This window comes from Pistacia vera, unplaced genomic scaffold, assembly GCF_008641045.1.
Source record: "Pistacia vera cultivar Batoury unplaced genomic scaffold, PisVer_v2 Contig468, whole genome shotgun sequence".
NCBI classification, from domain to species: domain Eukaryota; kingdom Viridiplantae; phylum Streptophyta; class Magnoliopsida; order Sapindales; family Anacardiaceae; genus Pistacia; species Pistacia vera.
The window spans coordinates 45,375-69,036 of NW_022196299.1; the positions used below are offsets into that span (position 1 = coordinate 45,375).

General features: G+C 35.5%; 4 protein-coding genes across 5 annotated transcripts; 2 read left to right on the forward strand and 2 right to left on the reverse strand.

Moving 5' to 3' along the window:
- Nucleotides 1-637: 637 nt before the first annotated feature.
- Nucleotides 638-6,638, forward strand: LOC116145827 (probable flavin-containing monooxygenase 1). The gene is made up of 7 exons (XM_031431260.1): nt 638-804; nt 2,381-2,498; nt 2,880-3,293; nt 3,548-3,788; nt 5,299-5,477; nt 5,585-5,934; nt 6,043-6,638. Exons 1-7 carry the CDS (start codon nt 638-640, stop codon nt 6,383-6,385), a joined length of 1,812 nt encoding a protein of 603 aa, XP_031287120.1. The 3' UTR covers nt 6,386-6,638.
- Nucleotides 6,639-6,672: 34 nt separating this feature from the next.
- On the reverse strand, nt 6,673-9,178 carry LOC116145823 (peroxiredoxin Q, chloroplastic-like). The gene is made up of 4 exons (XM_031431256.1): nt 8,869-9,178; nt 8,648-8,785; nt 8,015-8,104; nt 6,673-7,074 (listed from the first exon to the last, which is right to left on the reverse strand). Exons 1-4 carry the CDS (start codon nt 9,061-9,063, stop codon nt 6,856-6,858), a joined length of 642 nt encoding a protein of 213 aa, XP_031287116.1. The 5' UTR covers nt 9,064-9,178; the 3' UTR covers nt 6,673-6,855.
- Nucleotides 9,179-10,138: 960 nt separating this feature from the next.
- LOC116145865 lies at nt 10,139-12,503 on the forward strand. Its single transcript, XM_031431303.1, has 2 exons — nt 10,139-10,433; nt 12,074-12,503. Exons 1-2 carry the CDS (start codon nt 10,249-10,251, stop codon nt 12,207-12,209), a joined length of 321 nt encoding a protein of 106 aa, XP_031287163.1. The 5' UTR covers nt 10,139-10,248; the 3' UTR covers nt 12,210-12,503.
- Nucleotides 12,504-13,237: 734 nt separating this feature from the next.
- Nucleotides 13,238-18,057, reverse strand: LOC116145862 (respiratory burst oxidase homolog protein E). Of its 2 annotated transcripts, XM_031431302.1 has the most exons (15): nt 17,457-17,934; nt 17,191-17,350; nt 17,068-17,116; nt 16,870-16,983; nt 16,336-16,420; nt 15,998-16,260; nt 15,523-15,906; nt 15,343-15,438; nt 15,094-15,209; nt 14,785-14,955; nt 14,543-14,696; nt 14,256-14,453; nt 14,035-14,163; nt 13,827-13,905; nt 13,238-13,669 (listed from the first exon to the last, which is right to left on the reverse strand). In XM_031431302.1, exons 1-15 carry the CDS (start codon nt 17,929-17,931, stop codon nt 13,560-13,562), a joined length of 2,583 nt encoding a protein of 860 aa, XP_031287162.1. In that variant the 5' UTR covers nt 17,932-17,934; the 3' UTR covers nt 13,238-13,559. The 2 variants fall into 2 exon arrangements, with proteins under 2 accessions (XP_031287162.1, XP_031287161.1); XM_031431301.1 differs by having other exon boundaries at nt 15,998-16,420; nt 17,457-18,057.
- Between the last annotated feature and the right edge of the window lie 5,605 nt (nt 18,058-23,662).

Here is a 23,662-nt window from a genome sequence, read left to right on the forward strand (position 1 = left end):
AACTTGAAAAATAAAAGAGTAAACGTGGGCAAAGTTGGGCCCAAGCAGTCTCAGCCCGAGCTCTCAAGATCGGCCAAATTTGTTGACTCTCTGGGCTAGTCACTTTTGTGAGGGCTCATATCGTCGTAGCCTAAGTTGATAAATATTATTTAGCACCTATTTTTTATAGATAATTATGTAAGAGGGTTTTTTGTTTTATTAAGAGGTGATTGGTAAATTTTTTAATTAATTAGTAAATAAATATAAATGAATGGTTATAAATTTTATGTCATATATTATAAGAGGGTTTTGATTATTTATAAAGGGTATCTAAATTAACCAACCCAACTGCTGACCGGTCCAGGCCTGGGCCCTGGAGGTTCCGACACTCCTTTCTAAGGCCTGGGCCGGTCTAGGACGGTCCTACAGGACGTTTGGCCCGGGTTTTTGCCCAGCTCTCAAGAGACAGAAATGAAGTACAAAGAGGGGCTTTTTTGTCCTTCTACCGCCTTATTTGTGCTCAATAGTGAATAATACCCAAAGATAAATTTAACCCAGAACCCTAACCATATATTTCAATAGTTCTCTCCTCTAATGGTAATTTTTGTTAAATAAACTTTTGGTTTCAAATTAAAATCCCTATATGTTTGAAAAACAAATGGAAGGATTGCAGAAGTTTGTCCGTACAGTTTCAAAAGAGGCTAAATCAGTCTCTTCTTCGTTATCCGAGAGCCCGTACAATTCCAGTGGTAGTGACGTGGTGGAGAACTATCTGCAGCTTTATCTTCTTCTGATCAGTCTCGTTTTTGGTCTCCAGGGCTCCCAGTACTTACTTACTTTTTCTTGTTAAGATCGTGTTTGGAGTGAATTATGTTTCATTTCATTACATGCATAAGTTTTGTTTTTTAAGAACTTAAGTGGATGATTAAGATATTTGGTTAAAATGATGCGGAATTGTGTTTAATGAGTTGGGTTTTCGATATAGATATGATCTACTCAGTGGATGGGTTAGGTTTTGAGTTTAGCAATTTAAATTTATGTCTGCCGTGGAACTTGAAGAATTATTGGAATAGCCAGGCCTACAGTTCTTTCAAGGTCTTAGTTGCTCACCTACCTGCTTCTTGGAAATTGTAGGGTTCACAGAGTTCAGTTTTTGAATTGGTTCAATAAGCGGGTAGGGAAACTTTCAGAGCTCTAAAATAAAAAAAGATGGTGGTGTGGTGGTGCCATTATGTAATCCACATAAAATAATCTGTAGATGATTTGTAAATTGTATTGAGAACCCATAGAATCTTCCTTATGTTATCTTTCGTGTAAGTTAGTTGCTGAGCTTACTTTTAAGTGGCATTTTTATCCACTTTTCTTAGGATTTACTCGTTAATTTTTATTTTTTTTTTTTTTTTTGGATTATTACTGTGGTTTAGACATATTGTGGGAAGCATTACAGGACTGTTTTATTGGTTTTCAAGTGATGTTCTCTGTTGTACACTGTCCCACACCTAGGTTATCATTCATGCATGGTGTCAATGTAATTTATAGAATGTCTGTGACATCTTGTCTCATTTCAATGTATATTTTTGTTTTAAAATTGATATAATATTTTCCTTTATTTTCACTTGATCATATTGTCTTCATAGCTAGCTTAGCAATGCTGCTGCTGGTGTTGGCTTAATGGGAAGTGTGGCAAATTTATATGACCATATGGCTAGGCTCTCTCTTCACTGGTCTACAGTATTACTAGGACTGAATTACTGGATGGGGCATGTGGTCATGTTGTGTCAGATTCTGTTTTCTACTTTTAACTGGAAAAAGTTCGTGACGAGGAGATGAAAAAGAATGTCACTTCTGTTATATAGATGTCTCTGTATAACTGTTTGATTGTGTGATGTACATAGAGGATCTTAGATTTTTGAAATTCTATAAAGTAGACTTGTGGAGTTAGTGTCCACAGCCAAAGAGCTTCTAAATGTGATTTCCAGATTTCTTTTGTTTCTTTATTATTTTAAATTTCAGTATGCTTTAGCAATAGTGCTTCTTGAGTAGTATTTGGGAAGGTGTGAGTTAAAGTATTGTTAGTTTGATTGTACATTTATGCTGATTGGGCAAAGTTGCTTGCTGCAAACACTTCGTTAGTTTGTAAGCATTGGTATGGGTGATAAATTCAGGAACTAAGCCATTTAAATAAAGATCTAAAACTGGTAGCAGGATGATGGCTCTGTTGTTTCAATGGAATATATTGCTATCTATCTGTCTACTATATATATTTCTATTATTAAATTTGTTTTCTCTCAGGAAAAAAGAAGGAAAGAAAAAGTGAAAATTTGTACTCTATGTTTTCCTCTTCTTTTGTACCTTTGTCCGTGTTCTCGATTTTAGCTTATCATCTGATGTCCAATTGCAGACAAGTGGTACGCTGTGGACCTGTTCAAAGCTTTGCGCATTTTTCTTTGTTGCTGGAATTTTTGTTGGTTACACACTCAAGCGACGTGTTAGGCGTTGGGCTTCAAAATTTTGAAGAGGTTAAAAGATGATTGATGCCAGTCAGACAATTGCATCAGTGTTACCTTTAACATTTCTGACATGTACTTGAAGATTTCCCAGCAGGTAGCTTGCTTCTTGATACATATGATCGCATCTCATGCCAATTTAAGTCTTATCAATGACAGATACATCACTTTGATACAACTATCATGGACATTTCATTACTTTGTTGTAGGATGCTATTATATGCTTTATAGCGAAGAAAAGGCCAAATTTTGTTTCTATATAAAAGTTGTGCAATTAAAGCAGTTTAAGGGGAATGGCATTTCTACTTTTACACATCTTACTGCATTTTATGTATGATATCATTTTAAGTGCAGAATCATTTAAAAAATAAAAGAGAAAGAAAAGGTTAACCAATTGTCATTAATGGTGTGAGTGGTTTAGCAGCCGCTAAACATCTGCGTCACCATAATCCGATAGTATTTGAGGCCTCGGATTCTATTGGAGGAGTGTGGAAAGGCTGTTCTTACAAATCTACTAAGCTCCAGTCGGCTCGTTGTGATTACGAGTTCGCTGATTTTCCATGGCCTAACAGAGATGATCCTGGTTTTCCTTCTTATATTGAGATATTGGATTACCTGGAATCTTATGCAAAACACTTTGATTTTTTAAAGTGTGTGAGGTTCAATTCGAAAGTTGTGGGTGTCCGGTTCATTGCCGACACACAAACCACTGATTTTGGTGAAAAACCACGAGAATATGAGACCCCCTTGCCAGGTCATCCTGTTTGGGAAGTTGCAGTGCAAACTAACAATTCTGATTCCATTCAGGTCGTTATTAGCTTTCTAAATATATTTATAATACTCTTTTAAAGCCTTTCAACATGGTTTTGTTTTTTAAAGAAAATCTCTTTTCTCAAAATATTTTAATTTCGAGTATTATCCTCCAAAATTTGACGAGCATATAAATATATGTATGTGTAGCTCCATAGATGGGTGTGTATATGCATGCATGGATGTTATTACTTTGGTTTGTAAGAATAGAAGAGTAAGTAGCACTGACGAATGTGATGGTTTGATTTCAGTGGTATGGATTCGAGTTTGTGGTTGTATGTACGGGGAGGTACGGTGACATACCGAGAATTCCAGCTTTCCCTCGGAACAAAGGGCCTGAGACATTTGAGGGGGAGGTCTTGCATTGCCTTGATTACTGTAAGCTTGACAAGGAAGGTGCTACTCAGCTGCTCAAGGGCAAAAGGGTGGTTGTTGTTGGCTACAAGAAATCCGCTATTGATTTAGCTATGGAATGCGCTGAAGCAAATCAAGGTAATTTTATACATATATTTCATATACCATCTTGTTAATTGCATCAAAATTATTGACTTTAAAAGTCCATGTATGAGTGGTTGTATTACCACAATGATATACTGTTAACAGAAGACTTTTAAATGAAGTTTCATCACCTTTATTTGTTATCCCCTCCCCCAATGGTTTAAAAAAAAAAAAAAAAAGGCATACCTACTATACGTTAATTTCGAAAAGTAATTTTTCTGTTTGACAGATATTGACAATGAATATTGAGCTAAAAAGGCAATAATTGTGTTAACCATTAATTTCCATCCACTTTGATATCTTATTGAACAAATTAAAATGTTAAATGGCGATCATAATCATTCATTAATCGATTATTAAACTTTTTCACCTCTCTTTTCTCATGGTCTTGTTTCCGGCTTACAGCAATTCTACTTTCTAAACTCCAACAAGCGGTTTACTTGTATACTTTGTCTTTGTGTATGGGTATAACTTAACATTTTATTGATATCATTGAGTTTATCCATAGTTTTATATAGGTAACCATATACTGTTTAAGCCTCTCTACACTAAAATATAGGCTTTTGTGTTAGCTATTAGGCTGTATTCAATTTAGAACATAATATAATAATAAAGCATGATTTATATTTAATTCTTTTGGTACTTTGAAAAAGCTGTAGGGATCTCTCGATAAATAGTTGTTTGCAATCCATAGATTGTAAGCAAGGTTGGTAATTTATGGATGACAGTTAGTAACTTCTCCAATTAATTCTATTATCTATCTCTTCTTCCTCCTTGCATTTCAGCTTCATGTCTTCATCAAACACTCTGTTATTGTTATAATTATCCCTGAATAAAATACCTAATTCATGGAAGGGTAGAATTTTACCAACTCTAGTTTGTTTATTACTGGAACACGTGTGGCTTGTGGCAAAACGATATATATTACTGTGAAGCAAATCTTAGTCCAGCTATATATTTATAAATTATATAAAGTTCCACGTTGTAAGGTTGGAATTTGCATGAAAAGTCACACAAAAAGCAAGAAAAATTAACAAGGAATTGCGTGGTCAAGTGTCAAACTAGTAACAATGAAAATATCTGGTACTGTTTTGACTTTTTCAGTGCACATGTTCATGTTCATTTTCAACATTCTAAGTCACACGAATTAGAATTTCAAAATCTATGTTTTGACTTTTAGACATGAAACATGTTTGATTCAACTTTTCAAATTCTATCAGCTACCTTCCTTTTTTGGCTATTCTTAGGAAAATAATAGTATGAACTATCAATTAGTCAAACAAAACCATCGGGTCTTACAATATAATTTAAGTTTCCTTTTATTTCAATTAATTTCCTTTCATCATTAATACATTAAATTAAGTTTCCTTTAATCTTAATTTACGGGTCAAGTGAATTAATCATTTGTTTGAAGAGAGATGGGGAGATTCAGGTTAATAGTTAGACTCACTAATTTGCCTATAAAATTAATTATTTGGGGATTTTATGTCTGAATCTGTTTCAGGGGCAGAAGGAAAACCATGCACTATGTTGGTAAGGACCCCACACTGGCCAGTCCCCCATTACTGGGTTTGGGGTTTGCCCTTCTTCCTCTTCTATTCCACAAGATTTTCTCAGTTTTTGCACAGAGCACCAAGCCAAACCTTTCTCAGGACTCTCCTTGGCCTCCTATTATCTCCTGTTGTAAGTTTATGGCATTCTCTAATATTTTTCTTTTTTTTTTTTTTTTCACTGTACACTGATCAAGTTCTAAAATGCTAGACTTATTAACATATTATTATTCTTGACAGAGGCGTGGAGTATCTAAGTTCATTGAGTCCTATGTGCTTTGGAGGCTTCCTTTGCTCAAATATGGACTAAAACCAGATCACTCATTTGAGGAAGACTATGCTTCTTGCCAGATGGCTATCATGCCTCAGAATTTCTTCTCTGAGGCTGATAAGGGAAAGATTGTGTTCAAAAGAACATCAAAATGGTGGTTCTGGGAGGGTGGCATTGAGTTTGATGACAACACTAAATTGGAGGCCGATGTTGTGATTTTTGCCACTGGTTACGATGGGAAGAAAAAGCTTAAAGCTATTTTACCAGAGCCTTTTTGTAGCTTGTTAGAATATCCTTCAGGCATTATACCCTTATACAGGTAACTCACTCTCCGTTAAACATCTTCTTTCAAAAGTATTGCTAAATCTTATACTAATAAATCTCAAACTGGAAAGTAATTAATGTGAGCTCAATCTCCTTCTGGCAGGGGCACTATCCATCCATTGATACCAAACATGGCTTTTGGGGGTTACGTTGAAAGCCTTTCAAACCTTCACACTGCTGAGCTACGGAGCATATGGTTGGCTCGACTAATTGACAACAAATTCAAGCTCCCCAGTGTGGAGCAGATGCTTGAACAAATAGCAAAAGAGATGGAAGTCATGAGGCAGTCCACCAGGTTCTACAAGAGGCATTGTATCTCTACTTTCAGCATCAATCACGGTGACGAAATATGTCAAGAGATGGGATGGAACACTTGGAGGAAAAGGAATTGGTTATTAGAAGCATTTAGCCCTTATGGCAGTCAGGACTATGAGCTGGAAAAATAGAGCTATAATAATAATAATAATAATAATAATAAATAATTTAGCTCATCAAAATATTAAAAGAAAAGGGAGATATGCTTGAAGTTTTAATTTCTTTACTTTTTTATTAGCAAATACAGATCCAGATATGTGTAGCAAAATTCAACCCTTTTCTGAATAAAGTCTATGTATCTCTGTTTGCATTACCTGTTCAGCTGAAATTTTTTCACATTTACTTTCAGAAAGTCATAAAATGAAGTAGCCATGTGCAGCACACGTAAATCCTGTTCATCAGAAACAAAACGTTTTAATTTCTCATAAATGTCGAAGAAGTTTGATTTCCTTGCGAAATTGCGGTCGAACCCCTTTTTTTACAGCTAAGGTAATTACAGAGAATTTTAAATCATACATGAATAAATACTTGCATAACTCCAAGAGAAAAATATACAAGGGTAACAAGAAGAAAAACAAGACACTATTCCAAATTTAGAGTTTCAAAGGCTTTGAAGAAGCTTCAAGGTCTCATCAATGTGCTTTTCAGGTTGGAACTGGTTGTTGTAGATGAGCTGAACGACCCCATTCTTGTCAAGAACGTAAGTCTGTCTCCCAGGCAATGTTCCAAACAGATCTGCAGGCACTCCCCAGTCTTTTCGCACCTTGTTGCCCTCGTCACTCAGCAATGTAAAAGGAAGTCTGTATTTCTTTGCAAATGCCTACATACATGCAAATACTGGTCAGCTTCAAGCATGATTGAAAATTTTACAAATTATAAACGAAAGTGAAACAGAGTTGATCATAGATGAATACGAGATAGGTCCAAGATTCATTCCTCTTGCTTTGTTTTCTTATTACATTTTTTTGGCAAATGGGAAAACAAAAGAAAAGAATTTGTGAGAGATGTACATATGTGGCAAGGATGTCCTGTAAAATTTCAGAATATAGCTAGCTAGTTATGTGGACCTTCAATATGACATTTTTAGATTTCTAAAATGTTATTGCATGAGGCACTCTGACCATGTATAGATGGCCAATTTTTGAACCTTCTGTCCAATATATCCAATGTGACTGATGACCTATAAAAAAAACTCTATTTATTATCTGCAATCGTACTTAATGATGGAAGTTTGATCCAAAATCTTTGTAACAAAGGATTTCTTATATATCTTATCAGTGGAAAATAATAGTATGAAGAAAAAAAGGCTCCACTTAATCAAATGTAGCTAATGTTAACCCTAATTGCACTCCACCCATGAATATGTGAGACGACTTGCCTAAATTCAAAAGTGTGGTAAGAGTTAGAATAAATAGAGCTATTCAATAACGTAATTGGTTCACTTAATTAACTAAAGAGGAAAGAGTTACATTAAATTACTGGGTCTGGTTTACTAATTTGTATAGGAAATTAACTTATTAAACTACAGGGATATTAAGGATTTTAGGACGTTTCACCAAAGAAGTTCATTTGAGCCTACCATCAAAACTTAGCTCAGTTGGTAGGCTCAATGAATGGCTTTATATAGAAATCAGCCAAAATGGGAAGAATATTTAAACAAGTTGAAATTTTATAATGTAATGTGGGTTTTATCAGAGCCGAGAAAAAGAATGAAACTCCTTCAATCCTGAAGCTGTTCCATATAAAATTTACTTTCTCACCTTGTGTGATGATGGATCATCACCACTTATCCCAACAACCTGAGCTCCGGCTTTCTTAAATTTCTCATATGAATCCCTGAAAGCACATGCCTGCAAAAGGATCACTTTGTTTTAGCTTCTATACTACATTGAGATGTCACTTGGGGTTGATGATTTAGTCCAATGCATGTCTTTACATAAACAATATTCAGAGTTCACAACAATCTAATTGCTCTGTATATATAGAAATCAGATACTCTACTACTGCTATTACAAACGCTGAGCAAAACTATTCTAAAAAGTAACAATGGCTGTAAAGAGTTATTGCAGGTTTTCATTTATACAAAGACATATATTACCATTTACATGGTTATCAAGATAAAGAAAACAATACTGAATGATTGATAAGAGCACGATATAATAGGTCCAAAATATTTATCAGAGCGATTAAGTAAAGAAATTATATAAATGCTCGTAATTACTTGATGGAAATTAGAAACCCAGAACAAGCAGAGTGGCAAAGAAAAGATTACATATATTCAATTCATGTCATAACACCCTATCTACATTGCCTATAAATCAAAAACCAAAAGCAGTATAAAAAGATGCAAAGAAATTAACAGGTAAACTAATTTTTTCTTTTTCTTTCAAAACCTGTTTGGTGCAGCCGGGGGTCTCATCAGCAGGGTAAAAATAGACAACCACAGGCTTCCCCTTAAATTTGGAGAGGCTCACATTCTTTCCATCCTGATCTTTCAATGTGAATGCTGGTGGCGCCTGACCTTTGTTAACCTATTACAAAAAGGCAACATTCACATTCAAAATACAAAACTAAGAAAGTAGACAAAATTTGTACAAGTGGTGGAGCAATGTACCTTAGCAAAAATGGAAGTCTTGTGTGAAGTGGAAGATGGGATGGGCACAGTGGAAGAATAAGAGAGATTGAGTCCATAAAATTGAGAATGTGATGATTTTGAGAGAATGGAAAGGGAGGATGGAGATGGGGTGCGAGGAGTTTGGATGGGGAGTGAAGATGGGAGAGAGAGGTTTGAGATGGTGAGGGAAGCCATCAGAGAGAAAGAGAAGTGGGTTGAAATTTGTTTGATGAAACTGAATTAGTTTAGAAAGTACATTTGTTTGTTTAGTTTGAGGAAGATAAGGAAGAGAGGCGACGGTGCTGCTTATTGGGAGGCTCAAGAGGTTGGGGATAGATTGGTTTTTGCGTGGACAATTGCTGACCCCAGCATATGCACCTGCCTACTTCAAGCAAATTCCAATTGTAATCAAAATCACTCCTATAAAATTATTATTCTCTCTTTTTTTTTTGTTTCTTCTTAATTTTACATATAGAAGATCTCTAATTATTTTTCTTTCTTTTTTTCTTTTAAGCCAAATTAGCCACATAAACCATTTTTTTTTTTTTAATTATCAATGTTTATAATTTAAAGTTTCAAACAAAATAGAGCTGAGTTAAGTCTAAATTTACAGGTCTTCGATTTTTTTATAATACATACAAATAATGAGATTTGTTTACAGCTAAGGCTAGGCACGATGTTTAACGTATTCAAATTTAAGAACTCTGAAAAATAAAAGAGTAAACGTGGGCAAAGTTGGGCCCAAGCAGTCTCAGCCCGAGCTCTCAAGATCGCGCCCAAATTGGTTGGGACCGGTCCTAGGCTAGTCACTTTTGTGAGGGCTCAAATCAATCCCATGCCTAAGTATGATAAATATATATTTAGCACCCTAGTTTTTTATAGATAATTATGTAAGAGGGTTTTTGTTATTTATTAGAAGGTGATTTGTAAATTTTTTAATTAATTAGTAAATAAATATAAATGAATGGTTATAATTTTTTAGTTCATATATTATAACAGGGTTTTGATTATTTGATAAAGGGCATTCTAAATTAACTAAACCCAAGCCTGGACCGGTCCTAGGCCTGGGCCCTGGACAGGTCCTAGGACCGGCCTGGGTCGGTCACCCCTTTCTAAGGCCTGGGCCGGTCTTAGGACCGGTCCTACCGGGACTGGTTGGCCCGGGCTTTTTGCCCAGCTCTCAAAAGAGAGACGAGGGCAAAATGAAGGTACGAAGAGGGGCTTTTTTGTCCTTCTACCGCCTTATTTGTGCTCTGAATAGTGAATAATACCCAAAGATAAAATTTAAACCCAGAACCCTAACCATATTTCAATAGTTTTCTCCCCTAATGGTAGATTTTTGTTAAATAAACTTTTGTGGTTTCAAATTAAAATCCCTATATGTTTGAAAAACAAATGGAAGGATTGCAGAAGTTTGTCCGTACAGTTTCAAAAGAGGCTAAATCAGTCTCTTCTTCGTTATCCGAGAGCCCGTACAATTCCAGTGGTAGTGAGCGTGGTGGAGAACTATCTGCAGCTTTATCTTCTTCTGATCAGTCTCGTCTTTTGGTCTCCAGGGCTCCCAGGTACTTACTTACTTTTTCTTGTTAAGATCGTGTTTGGGAGTGAATTATTGTTTCAGTTTCATTACATGCATAAAGTTTTGTTTTTTAAGAACTTAAGTGGATGATTAAGATATTTGGTTAAAAATGATGCGGAGATTGTGGGTTAAATGAGTTGGGTTTTCGATATAGATATGATCTACTCAGTGGATGGGTTAGGTTTTTGAGTTTAGCAAATTTAAATTTATGTCTGCCGTGGAACTTGAAGAATTAGTTGAATAGCCAGGCCTACAGTTCTTTCAAGGTCTTAGGTGCTCACCTACCTGCTTCTTGGAAATTGTAGGGTTCAACAGAGTTCTAGTTTTTGAATTTGAGTTCAATAAGCGGGTAGGGAAACTTTCAGAGCTCTAAAATAAAAAAAAAATGGTGGTGGTGGTGGTGCCATTAATGTAATCCACATAAAATAATCTGTAGATGAATTGGTAAATTGTATTGAGAAGCACCATAGAATCTTCCTTATGTTTATCTTTCGTGTAAGTTAGTTGCTGAGCTTACTTTTAAGTGGCATTTTTATCCACTTTTCTTAGGATTTACTCGTTAATTTTTATTTATTTATTTATTTTTTTTGGATTATTACTGTGGTTTAGACATATTGTGGGAAGCATTACAGGACTGTTTTATTGGTTTTCAAGTGATGTTCTCTGTTGTACACTGTCCCAACACCTAGGGTTATCATTCATGCATGGTGTCAATGTAATTTATAGAATGTCTGTGACATCTTGTCTCATTTCAATGTATATTTATGTGTTTAAAATTGATATAATATTTTTCCTTTATTTTCACTTGATCATATTGTCTTTCATAGCTAGCTTAGCAGATGCTGCTGCTGGTGTTGGCTTAATGGGAAGTGATGGTCAAATTTATATGACCATATGGCTAGGCTCTCTCTTCACTGGTCTACAGTATTACTAGGACTGAATTACTGGATGAGGGCATGTGGTCATAGTTGTGTCAGAATTTCTGTTTTCTACTTTTAACTGGAAAAACGTTCTTGACTGGAGGAGATTGGAAAAATGAATGTCACTTCTGTTATATAGATGTCTCTGTATAACTGTTTGATTGTGTGATGTACATAGAGGATCTTTAGATTTTTGAAATTCTATAAAGTAGACTTGTGAGTTAGTGTCCACAGCCAAAGAGCTTCTAAATGTGATTTCCAGATTTCTTTTGTTTCTTTATTATTTTTAAATTTCATGTATGCTTTAGCAATAGTGCTTCTTGAGGTAGTATTTGGGAAGGTGTGAGTTAAAGTATTGTTAGTTTGAATGTTACATTTATGCTGATTGGGCAAAGTTGCTTGCTGCAAACAACTTCAGTTAGTTTGTCAAGCATTTGGATATGGGTGATAAATTCAGGAACTAAGCACTTTAAAGGACTCTAAAACTGGGTAGCAGGAATGATGGCTCTGATTGTTTCAATGGGAATATATTGCTGTATCTGTATGCTCTACTAATATATTTCTATTATTAAATTTGTTGTTTCTCCTCAAGGAAAAAGAAGGAAAAGAAAAAAAGAGAAATTTGTTGTTACTCTATGTTTTCCTCTTCTTTTGTACCTTTGTCCGTGTTCTCGATTTTAGCTTATTATCTGATGTCCAATTGCAGACAAGTGGTATCGCTGTGGACCTGTTCAAAGCTTTGCGCATTTTTCTTTGTTGCTGGAATTTTTGTTGGTTACACACTCAAGCGACGTGTTAGGCGTTGGGCTTCAAAAATTTTGAAAAGGTTAAAAGATGATTGATGCCAGTCAGACAATTTCATCAGTGTTACCTTTAACATTTCTGACATGTACTTGAAGAATTTCCCAGCAGGTAGCTTGCTTCCTTGATACATATTATCGCATCTCATGCCAATTTAAGTCTTATCAATGACAGATACATCACTTTGATACAACTATCATTGGACATTTCATTAATTTGTTGATAGGATTGCTATTATATGCTTTATAATGAAGAACAAGGCCAAATTTTGTTTCTATATAAAAGTCTGTGCAATTAAAGCAGTTTAAGGGGAATGACATTTCTACTTTTACACATCTTACTGCATTTTATTGTATGATATCATTTTTAAGTGCAGAATCATTTAAAAAAATAAAAAGAGAAAAGAAAAGTTTAACCAATTGTCATTAATACATCTTAAAATAACCAACAGATTTACCACTTTTAGACCTCTTAAAAGGGTTCTTTTTTAATTTATTATCAACGTTTTAAGCGTAATGATTTTGATTTGTTGCATTGTATTAGTAAATGAAACAATTCAAAGCAGCACCTAGGACAAACTTTATGTGATCTCATGGTTTATTAAGTTTTATTCTTTGATTAGGAAAATGAAGTCAATCAACAAGGCTATAAGATTTCAGTTTGTTTGAAGGAAGGTGTAGATTAAAGAATGATAAAATGTGGAGTTTTAACATATGGTTATATGAAATTAATGACAAGAGTTCTTTAATGCACACTGTATGCGAGTGAATGACAATTCTCAAGCCTGATGAAGAGGACAAACTGTTGGCGAGCTGAAGTTGTTGAAGCATGACGACATTAATTTTTTTTTTTTTAATTGAATGATAAATCTTCAGAAGCCTATCAAATCAAACTAGACGACAAGTCGGGCCGGCCACCCTCTAGCTTGTTAAAAGAGACGACTATGTTCCACCATTGTTTTTTGTCCAGAAAAGTGAGAAGAAATGGTTTTACAGCTGCCAAAACCACGACAAGTGTCTGGCTAATGGTTTCGTCTGAAATAAAAGATAAACAACTTGCTGTCCTAGTCTCAATTAGCTCATGTTGTCTGACGTTAAACTCTTGAAAAAACAGAATATTGCAACAGCTGTTCTCTTCTATCAACTCACCTACACATGGAAGTCGTATAAATTATCTGGATATTATCGGTCAACCCAAACCAAACCAAAACCGGTAACTTGTTCTGTATTGTTTAATGAAAAAAATGATCTTGTGTGTTGAACAACATTACTATAGCAATTGTATATAAATATATATACACACCTGGCTGAGCTACATTCAGGAATACACAAATACATTTCTCATTTGATTCATTACACAAGTAAAAATTGGAGTTTTACATTTAAATGATGTCAGAAATACTCCTTGTGGAACTGGAAGCGCGTGGACGTCTTGCGACTCATCTCCTGTGATAGTTTCTTCAACTCCTTGGCCAACACTGGCATCCCACAGTAGAAAACTCCTGCAATTTAACAATTCCTTGTCCTGTTAAAACAATTTCTATATTTGACAATTCTTAGATGCTTCCTGCCTAGAATTTGTTAAACTGCCTTGAACATGTATTCATTGAACCTACAACTCTACTTCTCTCTCTCCTTTTTAACTCAAATCATCTTTACCTATTGTAGCACAGGGATGCTTTGATGCTATTTTAGTGAACACTTCTCTCCAATTGGGCCTCGCAAAGTGTGTCCTTACCTGCAAGTGAAGGTTACTGCTTAGAAACATAAAGAGTCCCTGAACCACAATATATAGTAGCTTGATGGGGAGGTTAGAAGAATATTTAAAAGTATGGCTACATAGGTTAGAGGATGTGGCAGATCATACTCTCGTTCCAGATAAGATGTCAATACCATGCTTGGCATGGGTGAGAGCTTGAACCATGGTGATCAAGGTTGACCTTGCATCCCCCTCTTCATAAACACTTGTAAGGTAGTTGTGCAGCTCAATCTGGCCCTGTTTCAAAGTAACCAGAAACAAGTTACAACATCATATTATAAAACATGATGCATATTTAATCAAAAGTTCTTATTTTTCCTTTTCATTACTTTGTGATCCATTTCTGAAATTTGATCCATGACTCCTTTAAACCATTCAAACGATCCGGGTTCCCTAGTAACCCAATAGAAATGAGCACTTCTAGTCTTTTGAGATTTCTTCTTTGTCAAACTTGAACCTGTAGACGTATTTGAAGACGCAATGCTGTTCCAGCTGTCGTCTGATCTGCTGGTATCCCCATTTAAATCCTACGCCATAAGAATGTTGATGAGCAATCACTAGAGTTAAGCTATTAATCAATTTTATCGAATTGTAATAGCTACAGAGTGAACAGTACCAATTGGTCCTCTCTGGTATTATTGAGAAGATCTCTAAGGATGCTTATAAAAGGAGTAGCTCCAATTCCTAGCCCTACAAGGAGCAAGACATCGTAATTTCTGTAGTCCTGTGCCGGAGCACCATATGGGCCATCGACAAACAATTTTGGTTGGCTGCATCAATGTATTATGTTACTTTAATATTTTCATACGTATTTGAAAAAGATAAGTTGATTTCTATATAGTTGGGTCGGGTGCCTACCCGTCGTGATCCACGTGCCCAAGTTGACCGAATTTGGCTCGACCAATAACACATGCTGAATCATTGCCGTCTGTGAAAACTCGCTTCAACTCTTGCGTCCAGTCTCCCACTATCCGGATGTGAACACTGAGGTACTCATCTCCTGGTGCTGAGGTTATAGAAAAAGGGTGCCTGGAGAGGATAAATAAGGACCATTTCAGTGCATAGAAACATGAAGCCTGAAACATTTAATGATATCGCTTGTCTTGGTATTTTATATGATGGAGAGGTCAAAAGAAAAAGCTAAATATCTCCAACAATTTCTCTGACCATTCAAATGAGGAGATAGCTGGGCACTGGAGAAATATGTACTGCCCACTTTTGTACTTAAATCCATTTGGCTTGGACATGACTATGCTGAAGACATCTCCTGGTAAAAATGAAACCTGCATAAGAAATTAAGTTGTGAAGAAAGGCCTTACTTTTTTTCACACAAGTCAATCACACGCATAAGAAATTAAGTAAATGATTTGCCTTACCATCAACATGCACAAGAGTTTAAGAAATAAATCAAATTACCTCGGGTATTTTTACTGAATAATATCTTGATCTACGTGTCCGCAGATGCCGCTCTGCTATATAGAGCAACAAAGGAACAGAGATGTACATCCATGTCTGGAAAATTGACAAACAAAAGAATCCAGTATCAGCTTTCCTCCGTCATATTCACAACTGTATTTTTGCTTTTAAGGTTCTTACCGTTTTTTGATACCACTTGTGGGACAAGAATAAGAGAGTTCCGTGGACGTATAGCAAAATGTAGATCAAGCAAGTAAGGTGATGAGAATACCAAAATGCATTAAAGCCTGTTAATCTGTTGAAAGGTGGGGGTAGCCTCACCCCATTTTTCCTGAATTTATGTGTTGCAAGCGTGAACACAATGGCCAATAAAATGACCATACAAATCCCAGTCGCACCTTCAACACCAGTCACAAGGTCTGTGTATGTGGGCTTTTCGTTGTGGAAGTCATGAGATATGAGGGCAAATTTTTCTGGAGATGAGTTCACAATTCGGGGAAAGTCACATGCTAAATGAGGGCCGACATGGATTAGGACTCCAATGACTATGGCACCTGCTATCGTCTGTCAAAGTCGATATATAAGAAAAACGTCAGGTCTAATATGCAAAATGAGTAAGAGACGTGAAGTTTGTATTCATGGCAATATAGCCCACCTTGTGAAAATTAATGTTGTCATCAAAGGGAACAGATGACCTGGCTATAGTGGAACGAAGCCAAGTGAGGGTGTTTCGACAAACTGGTAATAGTATTAGAGCCATGTTGAGTTTGAGAGTCTCTGCAGCACCTTTGGCCGTGGCCAAACAATAGCCCATGACATGAAATGCTGCCCTGTTTTTGTATTGGATGAATTTCCAAGCGAAGAGTGAAGCCATTACTATAACCCACAACAACAAAATCCAACCTCTTTGCCAGTTCTCTATAAATAGAGACTGGCATTTACTGCTCGCTCTGCGGATCACGCTTTTGGGTCTAAACGAAGTTAAGTTCTGACTCCAGTTAACACTTGCTGAACTGAGAGGCCTGCTGTAGTTCATGTAGGTGTCTCTTTGTAGGAGTAGCGTCTCCAGCTGCCACAACTGATAAGGCCAAAACCAAAATAAATTTTAATAAATGGTCTCAGGTTTTCAGCTCAGAAGTGCGGTTTTGATGATGTTGTGATTTATGTGCTGATCCCTTAATAAATTTCTTTCATTAACTATCAATTACAAATGATATAATCACATAATTCGTATACATCATTAAAATAATGATGTATCAAATCGAGATGTAATATTTGGACGGTTAATGAGGAGGGAATCTTTATCAGTTAAAAAAATTCCAATCCTATCTATTGTACAATGCTTTAACATGTGCGACAGATCAACCAATAAAACTCACAAAACCATATAATAAAAAAATGATAAGATAATCCACTAATAAACAAGTGTTGGTTGGAGTCAAGGTTGAAGTAATGATTTTAAAAATTTACGTACTACATTTACATGTTTTTGTAAAAATATAAAATACATATGATGAAAAGGATTACCTCAATATAACCAAGATTTTCAGGATCTAATTCTTCCATGATCAATGAAGCGTATTCTTCTGCTTGTTCTTTTAGCTTAGACAATTTGTTGGTTGATGCACTGAGCATAATTAGCTGTAATTAAGATAACAATTTGCTAACATCACACTAATCAGAATAATAGTTGAGTATCTTTATCATTAAAATATAATTACTTACCTCCCGAACTTCGTCTCTTGTGATTCTTCCATCGTCATTGCTATCGGCCCTGAAAAATCGAAACATCAGAACACGGTGATCCTATCCAATCAAAAGGTGATGAAGAAAGTCACATTCACATACATGTCAAAGAAAATCTGAAGACGAGCGTCAAAGCTCTGGTCCGAAATCTGCAACCAGAATTCGTGAAGCTCCTCTTTCGTTATTTTGTGCACCCTTAGACCTCGCCGTCTCGTCAACGCGTCAAATATTCCCACTGCAAACTCCTTTGAGTCCACCATTCCTATCAAACTCATAATATCAACATTAATTATTTAAAAAAAAAAAAAAAGAACGTAAATTTGTAAATAATAACGTTTCGTTTTAACAGTAACTACTCATAAACTAACCAATACATTCACCGAAATCTTCTCTCGCAAGCAAGCCCTCCTTAGCCAGCGACTCGAACCTCGAAGCAACTTTTTTCCAGAGCTCCTCCGCGTCAGACACACCTGTTGTTTTGCTTATAAATCGCAGTCCTTTAAGTCCTCTCTGTGCACTCGATCTCGTTCGTTCAAGTTTTGCCTTGATTCTCCGCGCATCACGCGCCGATATCTTACGGTCCACGATATCGGATGATGATGTGCGTAACGATCCTGATGTTAACCAACTGAATTTTCGCCGAAGTCGGGAGGATGCCGAAAGGCTCCTGCCGAGAATTCCGGATGGCACGTCAGAGCTGTCTCCGGTATGATTTGACTGCGGTGCAGTCGGAGTTACACTGCACAAAACAATGGCGTCCTCCTCCAGCTCTAACGTTACTTCAACTAAATCCTCTTGTTGTTGGTTATTCCTTCTCAAATCGTTGAGAAAAATAGGCAACATTGCTCCGCCAACGCCATAGTCGCTGTCCTGTCGAGAGTACAGTTCTTCGTAGTCATCCGGTAATTCAAACGTACGGCTATAATGCGAGTGTGGACTGCTTCTTCCAAACGACGATACAGATCGCATTTTCAGGTACCCTTTTTTATTTCGGTTCTCTCTTGGTGCATAAACATGAAAATGGAACTCCAGCTAGGAGATAAAGAAAAAAAAAAAACAAAACAAGACAAACACCTCTCAACCGATCTCTACACACTATTTGAACGCTTGTGCGCAGTCGTGCTTAGAGTAGTTGAGATTTTGCTTATTTAATAAAGTGTATGAAATAATATTTCAGTGAATATAAACTATAAGTCTCTGTAGGTCGCACTGTAAATACTATATATATATATGCGCTATGCTGGCTGTGTTTGTTGCTAGGAACTACGGCAATGATTAAATGCCGTGAGTAATTTGCTTAGTTGCTGGGAATAATTTAGGGAGAAATTAAAGAATGAATGGATCATATAAGAATTTATATATGGGGGATGTTGGGAAGGTGGGTGATGCGACCTGCTACTGCTAATAAAGAATAGACATGTTATAGCGTGGGCGATTCCTCAGCCAATGCATTCTTTACATTTCTTGGAATTCACAGTCCTTGTAACCCGCAGAATATTCTTGTTTTCGCTTTTGGTTGCTGAATTACTGACTTGTATGTATGGTAAGAACAGGGTTAAATTAAGTTTATATATAGGAAATTACATCTAATACATTATGTCATTTATATGGCATTAGTTACAACCGGATTTATTTTACTACTTTATAGAACTCTTATGGTCAAAATTCTCGCCTTTAATTTTTAATTTTAGTTGATCTGCCTACATCTAGTGATGTATGTATGAAAAAACAAGATGTAGAATTCGCTATGTAGGAGCATCAATGCCAACAAGCAAAGACTAGAATATTTGATGAAATATTAAAGCATGAAAGGTTATTGGTGGGTAATTCACGTGAATTTTCTATGGGTTAGTGGTAACAGTTCATTTGCATTGAAAAATCATGCCAATATTGCCTACCTAAATGGAACACGAATCACATATATCCAGCAACAACTGCAACCTTCTTCTCTGACCAATAGCTTATATTACTGAATGTTCCATTTTTTTTTGCATAATATGGAATTACAACATTTGATATCATCAATCTGCTTATTTTTTTGGAAAAAAACTGCACAGCTGTTTATGTGACAGGAACACCATTAAACAATATTATTCGTGTAGGCTGTTGTTATGTTCGTGTCTACCACTTCTGTTTTGTCTTCCTTAGGACTTAGTTGAAACTGCAGTTTGGCAAGAAACATGTCTCATATATTTATAAGAATTACTACCGACATATGCAGATCAACTGTATATATATATGCTTCTTGAAATCACTAAAATCATGTTTGTTGTACATTAACCTTCCAAAACTCTGTATATAAGATGGGATTACTTCGCATACAATAAATGTACTTTTTTAAAGCTCTTAGCACTTACGAAATATTTTTTGGTTATTTGATTGCATTTAAAAAATGCTTATAGGGTTTTAAATAAGTTATTCTATAATTTATGGAAAAACTCAAATTTTGAACTTATTTAAAATGCTGAAATTTCAAATTCCTTATTTTGTTTTATAAATTTGACTCGATCTATTCTTATAAAGTAAAGTTTTTTAGTAAATTAATACTGGAATGCTTTTTCTACATTTTCTTAACAAATTAACTTTTTTTTTTTTTTTTTTTTTTTTTTTTTTTTTTTTTTTTTGGGAGTACACAGATCATTAAAATTCAAAATTTTTCCATTTTTACTTCATAATTCTTATAATTTTAACATAAAATTAGTGTCTTGATGCTTAGTAAAACAAAAACAGTATGTAACGAAAACTAAAAAGGGTTACTAAAAATTGAATGGATAAATCTTTATAATTAAATTAATCTGCATACTTAAAACCAATTAGGTCATGTAAAGGATATTCCATGTTTGCTACATATAGATATTGCTTTATTTTGACGAGACACTCCCAAGTAGAAAAATAAAATCAAGATTTTAAAAGTAGATGAAACGGAACATGATGTTTGAGCCTTTTTTATTTTTCTTTTAAGAGAAGTCGGGGTAATGCAAAAATTTTGTTGAGAACCATTTTATTTTGCCCCTTAAGAAAATGTAAACCTGTTTATATTCACTCTCATTCCCGTGTATTGAAATACATATTACTTACAGCCGTTAAAAACTCGATTATTTCTTAACTAACATGATCCAAAATTTAGAGTTTTTTAATTTCAGGTTTCAATCATATGATAATTGTAATAGCATGAAAATGAAGTCCTTGTAGACCACAAGGACCTAATCATGATTACCTAGCTTAAATAAATATAAAGGTTCTTTGACTTGAATATAAGAAACGTCTATCCCACAGTAATAATTAACATATTTCTTGCCAATTTATAAAGTGGAAATTAGTTTTGTTATTCTTATACAAGGGTCATATTCTCTGGTTTAGACCTTAGAGGTGGATAGCGTGGAAGCAAATGGCTTCACTCAGCTAGGATATAATATTTATTAGTTACCTTATTATGCAGATCCAATGGGGATGAGTTGACTTGTGCTGGCTGGCTTTCTCACATTGGACTCCATGAACAAAATTACAGTACAAGAAACGCTGAGAAGGGGTATTTCATGATAGTTATAGCATCTGTACTTTGGCCTTTCTAGAAGGCCCCCTCACCATGCATTTGTACTAAATTAACATTTTGTAGTAAATCTTCGTACTGCATAAACATGAATGACCGATTTGCAGTACATTTCCCTCTAGTACAGCAATTCAATTCAGTTTAATCCGTGTTAGATTAACCACCACCACATATTTCCAAATTTCCAGAACAATTGGACTAGGTAGATATAGAAAATGATGAGAATGGTTATAGGCTAGTCATAAACCATACTTAAAAGTTTTCACCTTTTTAATTTCCTCCATTATTGTTGCTATATACGATAACATATGGATCAGGCATATCGAAGTTTCCACGCTACTAAAACTACGTACCAAACCAAACCTGAAAGCAAAGTCTGCTCATTAATTTCATAACATTACAAATCACAAGATCACTAACCTTCATTAGGTACACTACAAACTATCTTCTATTGGTTTGACAACTTTTTAATTAACTTCAAATTTACTTTCTCGGAATAAATTAGTCATTGCTAACGTGTGCTAAAAAACCGCCGCTTGTTTTAAACATGGTAAAAGGCTGCAAAGCAAGAAGCTAATTAAAGGGATATAGTGGTTTTTTCAACAAGGAGCAGTGCAGGCAGTAAGTTTAAATTTGTGTGAAGGGTTTTGGTGCCCACGTTAATACATAAGACTCATAATATATAATGAATGCTTTAAATCCTTGTCTGATAATATATCATGCAGTAGTTGAAATGTTAGCATCACGTACGTTTCTCATATTTGTTGGAACTTAACTATTTAGAACACATTTAAATAAACCCGCCAGCTGCCAGAGATAAAACGCAACCGGGTACCATTTTTTTAATTATTTTTCCTTACCACATGTTAACANTGAAATGAAGAGATAGGTGTTTTGACAGTGACAGGTGTCTTTTGTTGACAGCACAAATGGGCTTGGAAAATTTAAAGCCCATTTTCATTAACTTGGCCCATCAAGGCCCACTGGGTCCATTTTAAGAACTTTCTAGCCCAATCCAATTCTCAGAATTTCTTCTGTACATATTGTTATTAAAATCTTTTGAATTACTTTTATTTTATTGTATTTTTCTATTACATTGAATATTTATTTATTCAATTTGTGTTAAAAGCAATACATTTTGTTATGAATGTCATTTTCCTTCTGTTATGCCTAAAAAGATAGGGCTGACGTGGAGTTTCATCAGTAAAGGATGGTCAAAGTTCAGAAGGGTTCTGCGCAGTCTAGATGCGGCCACGTCGCGCCTAGGGCAATTGGCATAACTCCTGTCAGTGTAGTTGGTGGGTGCCAAGCCAGCAAGCGACTAGAGATCGCCCACATGTCAAAGTCCTACTTTAATCGAGGAAATCTCTCGAGTAGGTGATCAATGGGACAAAAAGAAAGGATTTGCATGACACCTACCCACTTACAACTTTCATAATCATTACCTTGAGTTTTCCCACTATAAATAGAAGATTTTTCTCTCATTTGAGGGATTAGCTGAATTAGTTAATTTTACGCTGAAATAGCTCTCTCTCTAAACTGTAACTCAGCTCGCTGAACGCAACCTGATCACTCTTTTATTAATACAATAGCAGTGGACGTAGGATTCGCTCCAGAGCATCCGAACCACTTTAAACATTGCCTCTCACCCCTTATTTAACCTAATATTCTCATATCACGTGTGACTTCTGAGTCCACTTAGCATTTCACGCATGCGAGTTGTTGGTATCAAAATCAAGCATCAACACCTTCCAGAGGCAGAGGGAGGGGAAGTCCTTGACTTTTAAAAAATTTTGCTATGTTTTTACAAATTTACCCCTATATAAAATTAAAATACCAAAAAGCTGCATTTAGGGGTGTAAACGAGCCGAGCTGAGTCGAGCTTTTGGCTTATCGAGCTTGGCTCGTTTACAACAGTGTCGAGCTCGAGCGGCTCGCGAGCCTTATCGAGCTCTCGTTATCAAGCTCGAGCTCGATAAGGCTCGCGAGCCCTTATCGAGCTTGAGCTCAATGAGGCTCGATCAAACCACCATTTATCCAGGTTTGATCGAGCCAAGTTCCCCTTTTTTACAGCAATTTGCCTGCGTACAACATTTCATATTTACATCTAATGTTGAATTAACCATGACAGTTTCGAATATTACAAAATGTCTATTACCTTATAAAATCAAAAAACAGTTCTGAATATATACAAATAACATTCCTAGGAGTACATATACAGTCCACCAATCAAAACAAGAGGAAAGGCACGGATTTACGATCCATAACAACCACCTAACTAGCCTCAAAAAGATCTATACAAAAAGACCAGCAGCAAAAAAATGCAGGACTTCTGGAAAATAGATCAACTGCTCTAGTTGTACAAAAACAACAGCCACCAAAAATACCCAAAACATAATTCAAATGTTCTTTCTATCCATTTTGGTGCACTATCGTGTGCAGGTGAAGGAGAGACATCTTTCAATTTGTACATAGATAGTGACCAACACAATTCAAGCAAATCTTTTGTTGGACATAAACAACTGAATCAGTATAAAACATATTATAATACTTTATTATCAAGTAAAGAATATGAGGTATAACAGTGATCCAAATGTTCTTTCTATCCATTTGTTCCCATGTTTCAATCTCAAATTGCTAGCTAATTAAGCAAATTGGAAATCAGCCAAAAAGCCAAGTTAAACCCACTGAAGCCTTACCTGTTTCACTCAACTCAAGCTTTACCAACAACAAAATATAAACCAATGTAATAAACTGCTATACAGATGAGATACTAACCTTACCCTAATTCACTGCACCAACAACTTAAGGTTTATTCATTTTAAAATATTCTCCAGTGATACTGTAATTCAATATGCATATTGCCAAGCACAGAGTTTCTATATTTTGATTAATTTAGTATATGTGTGCACTTCAAATATTCAACATTGATTGAAAAATCTCAAGGGATGATCAAAACAAATTCCAACATAAGGTGTAACAACCATATTTTGAGAGATTCCAGTGCTGAAATAAATGCAGGAA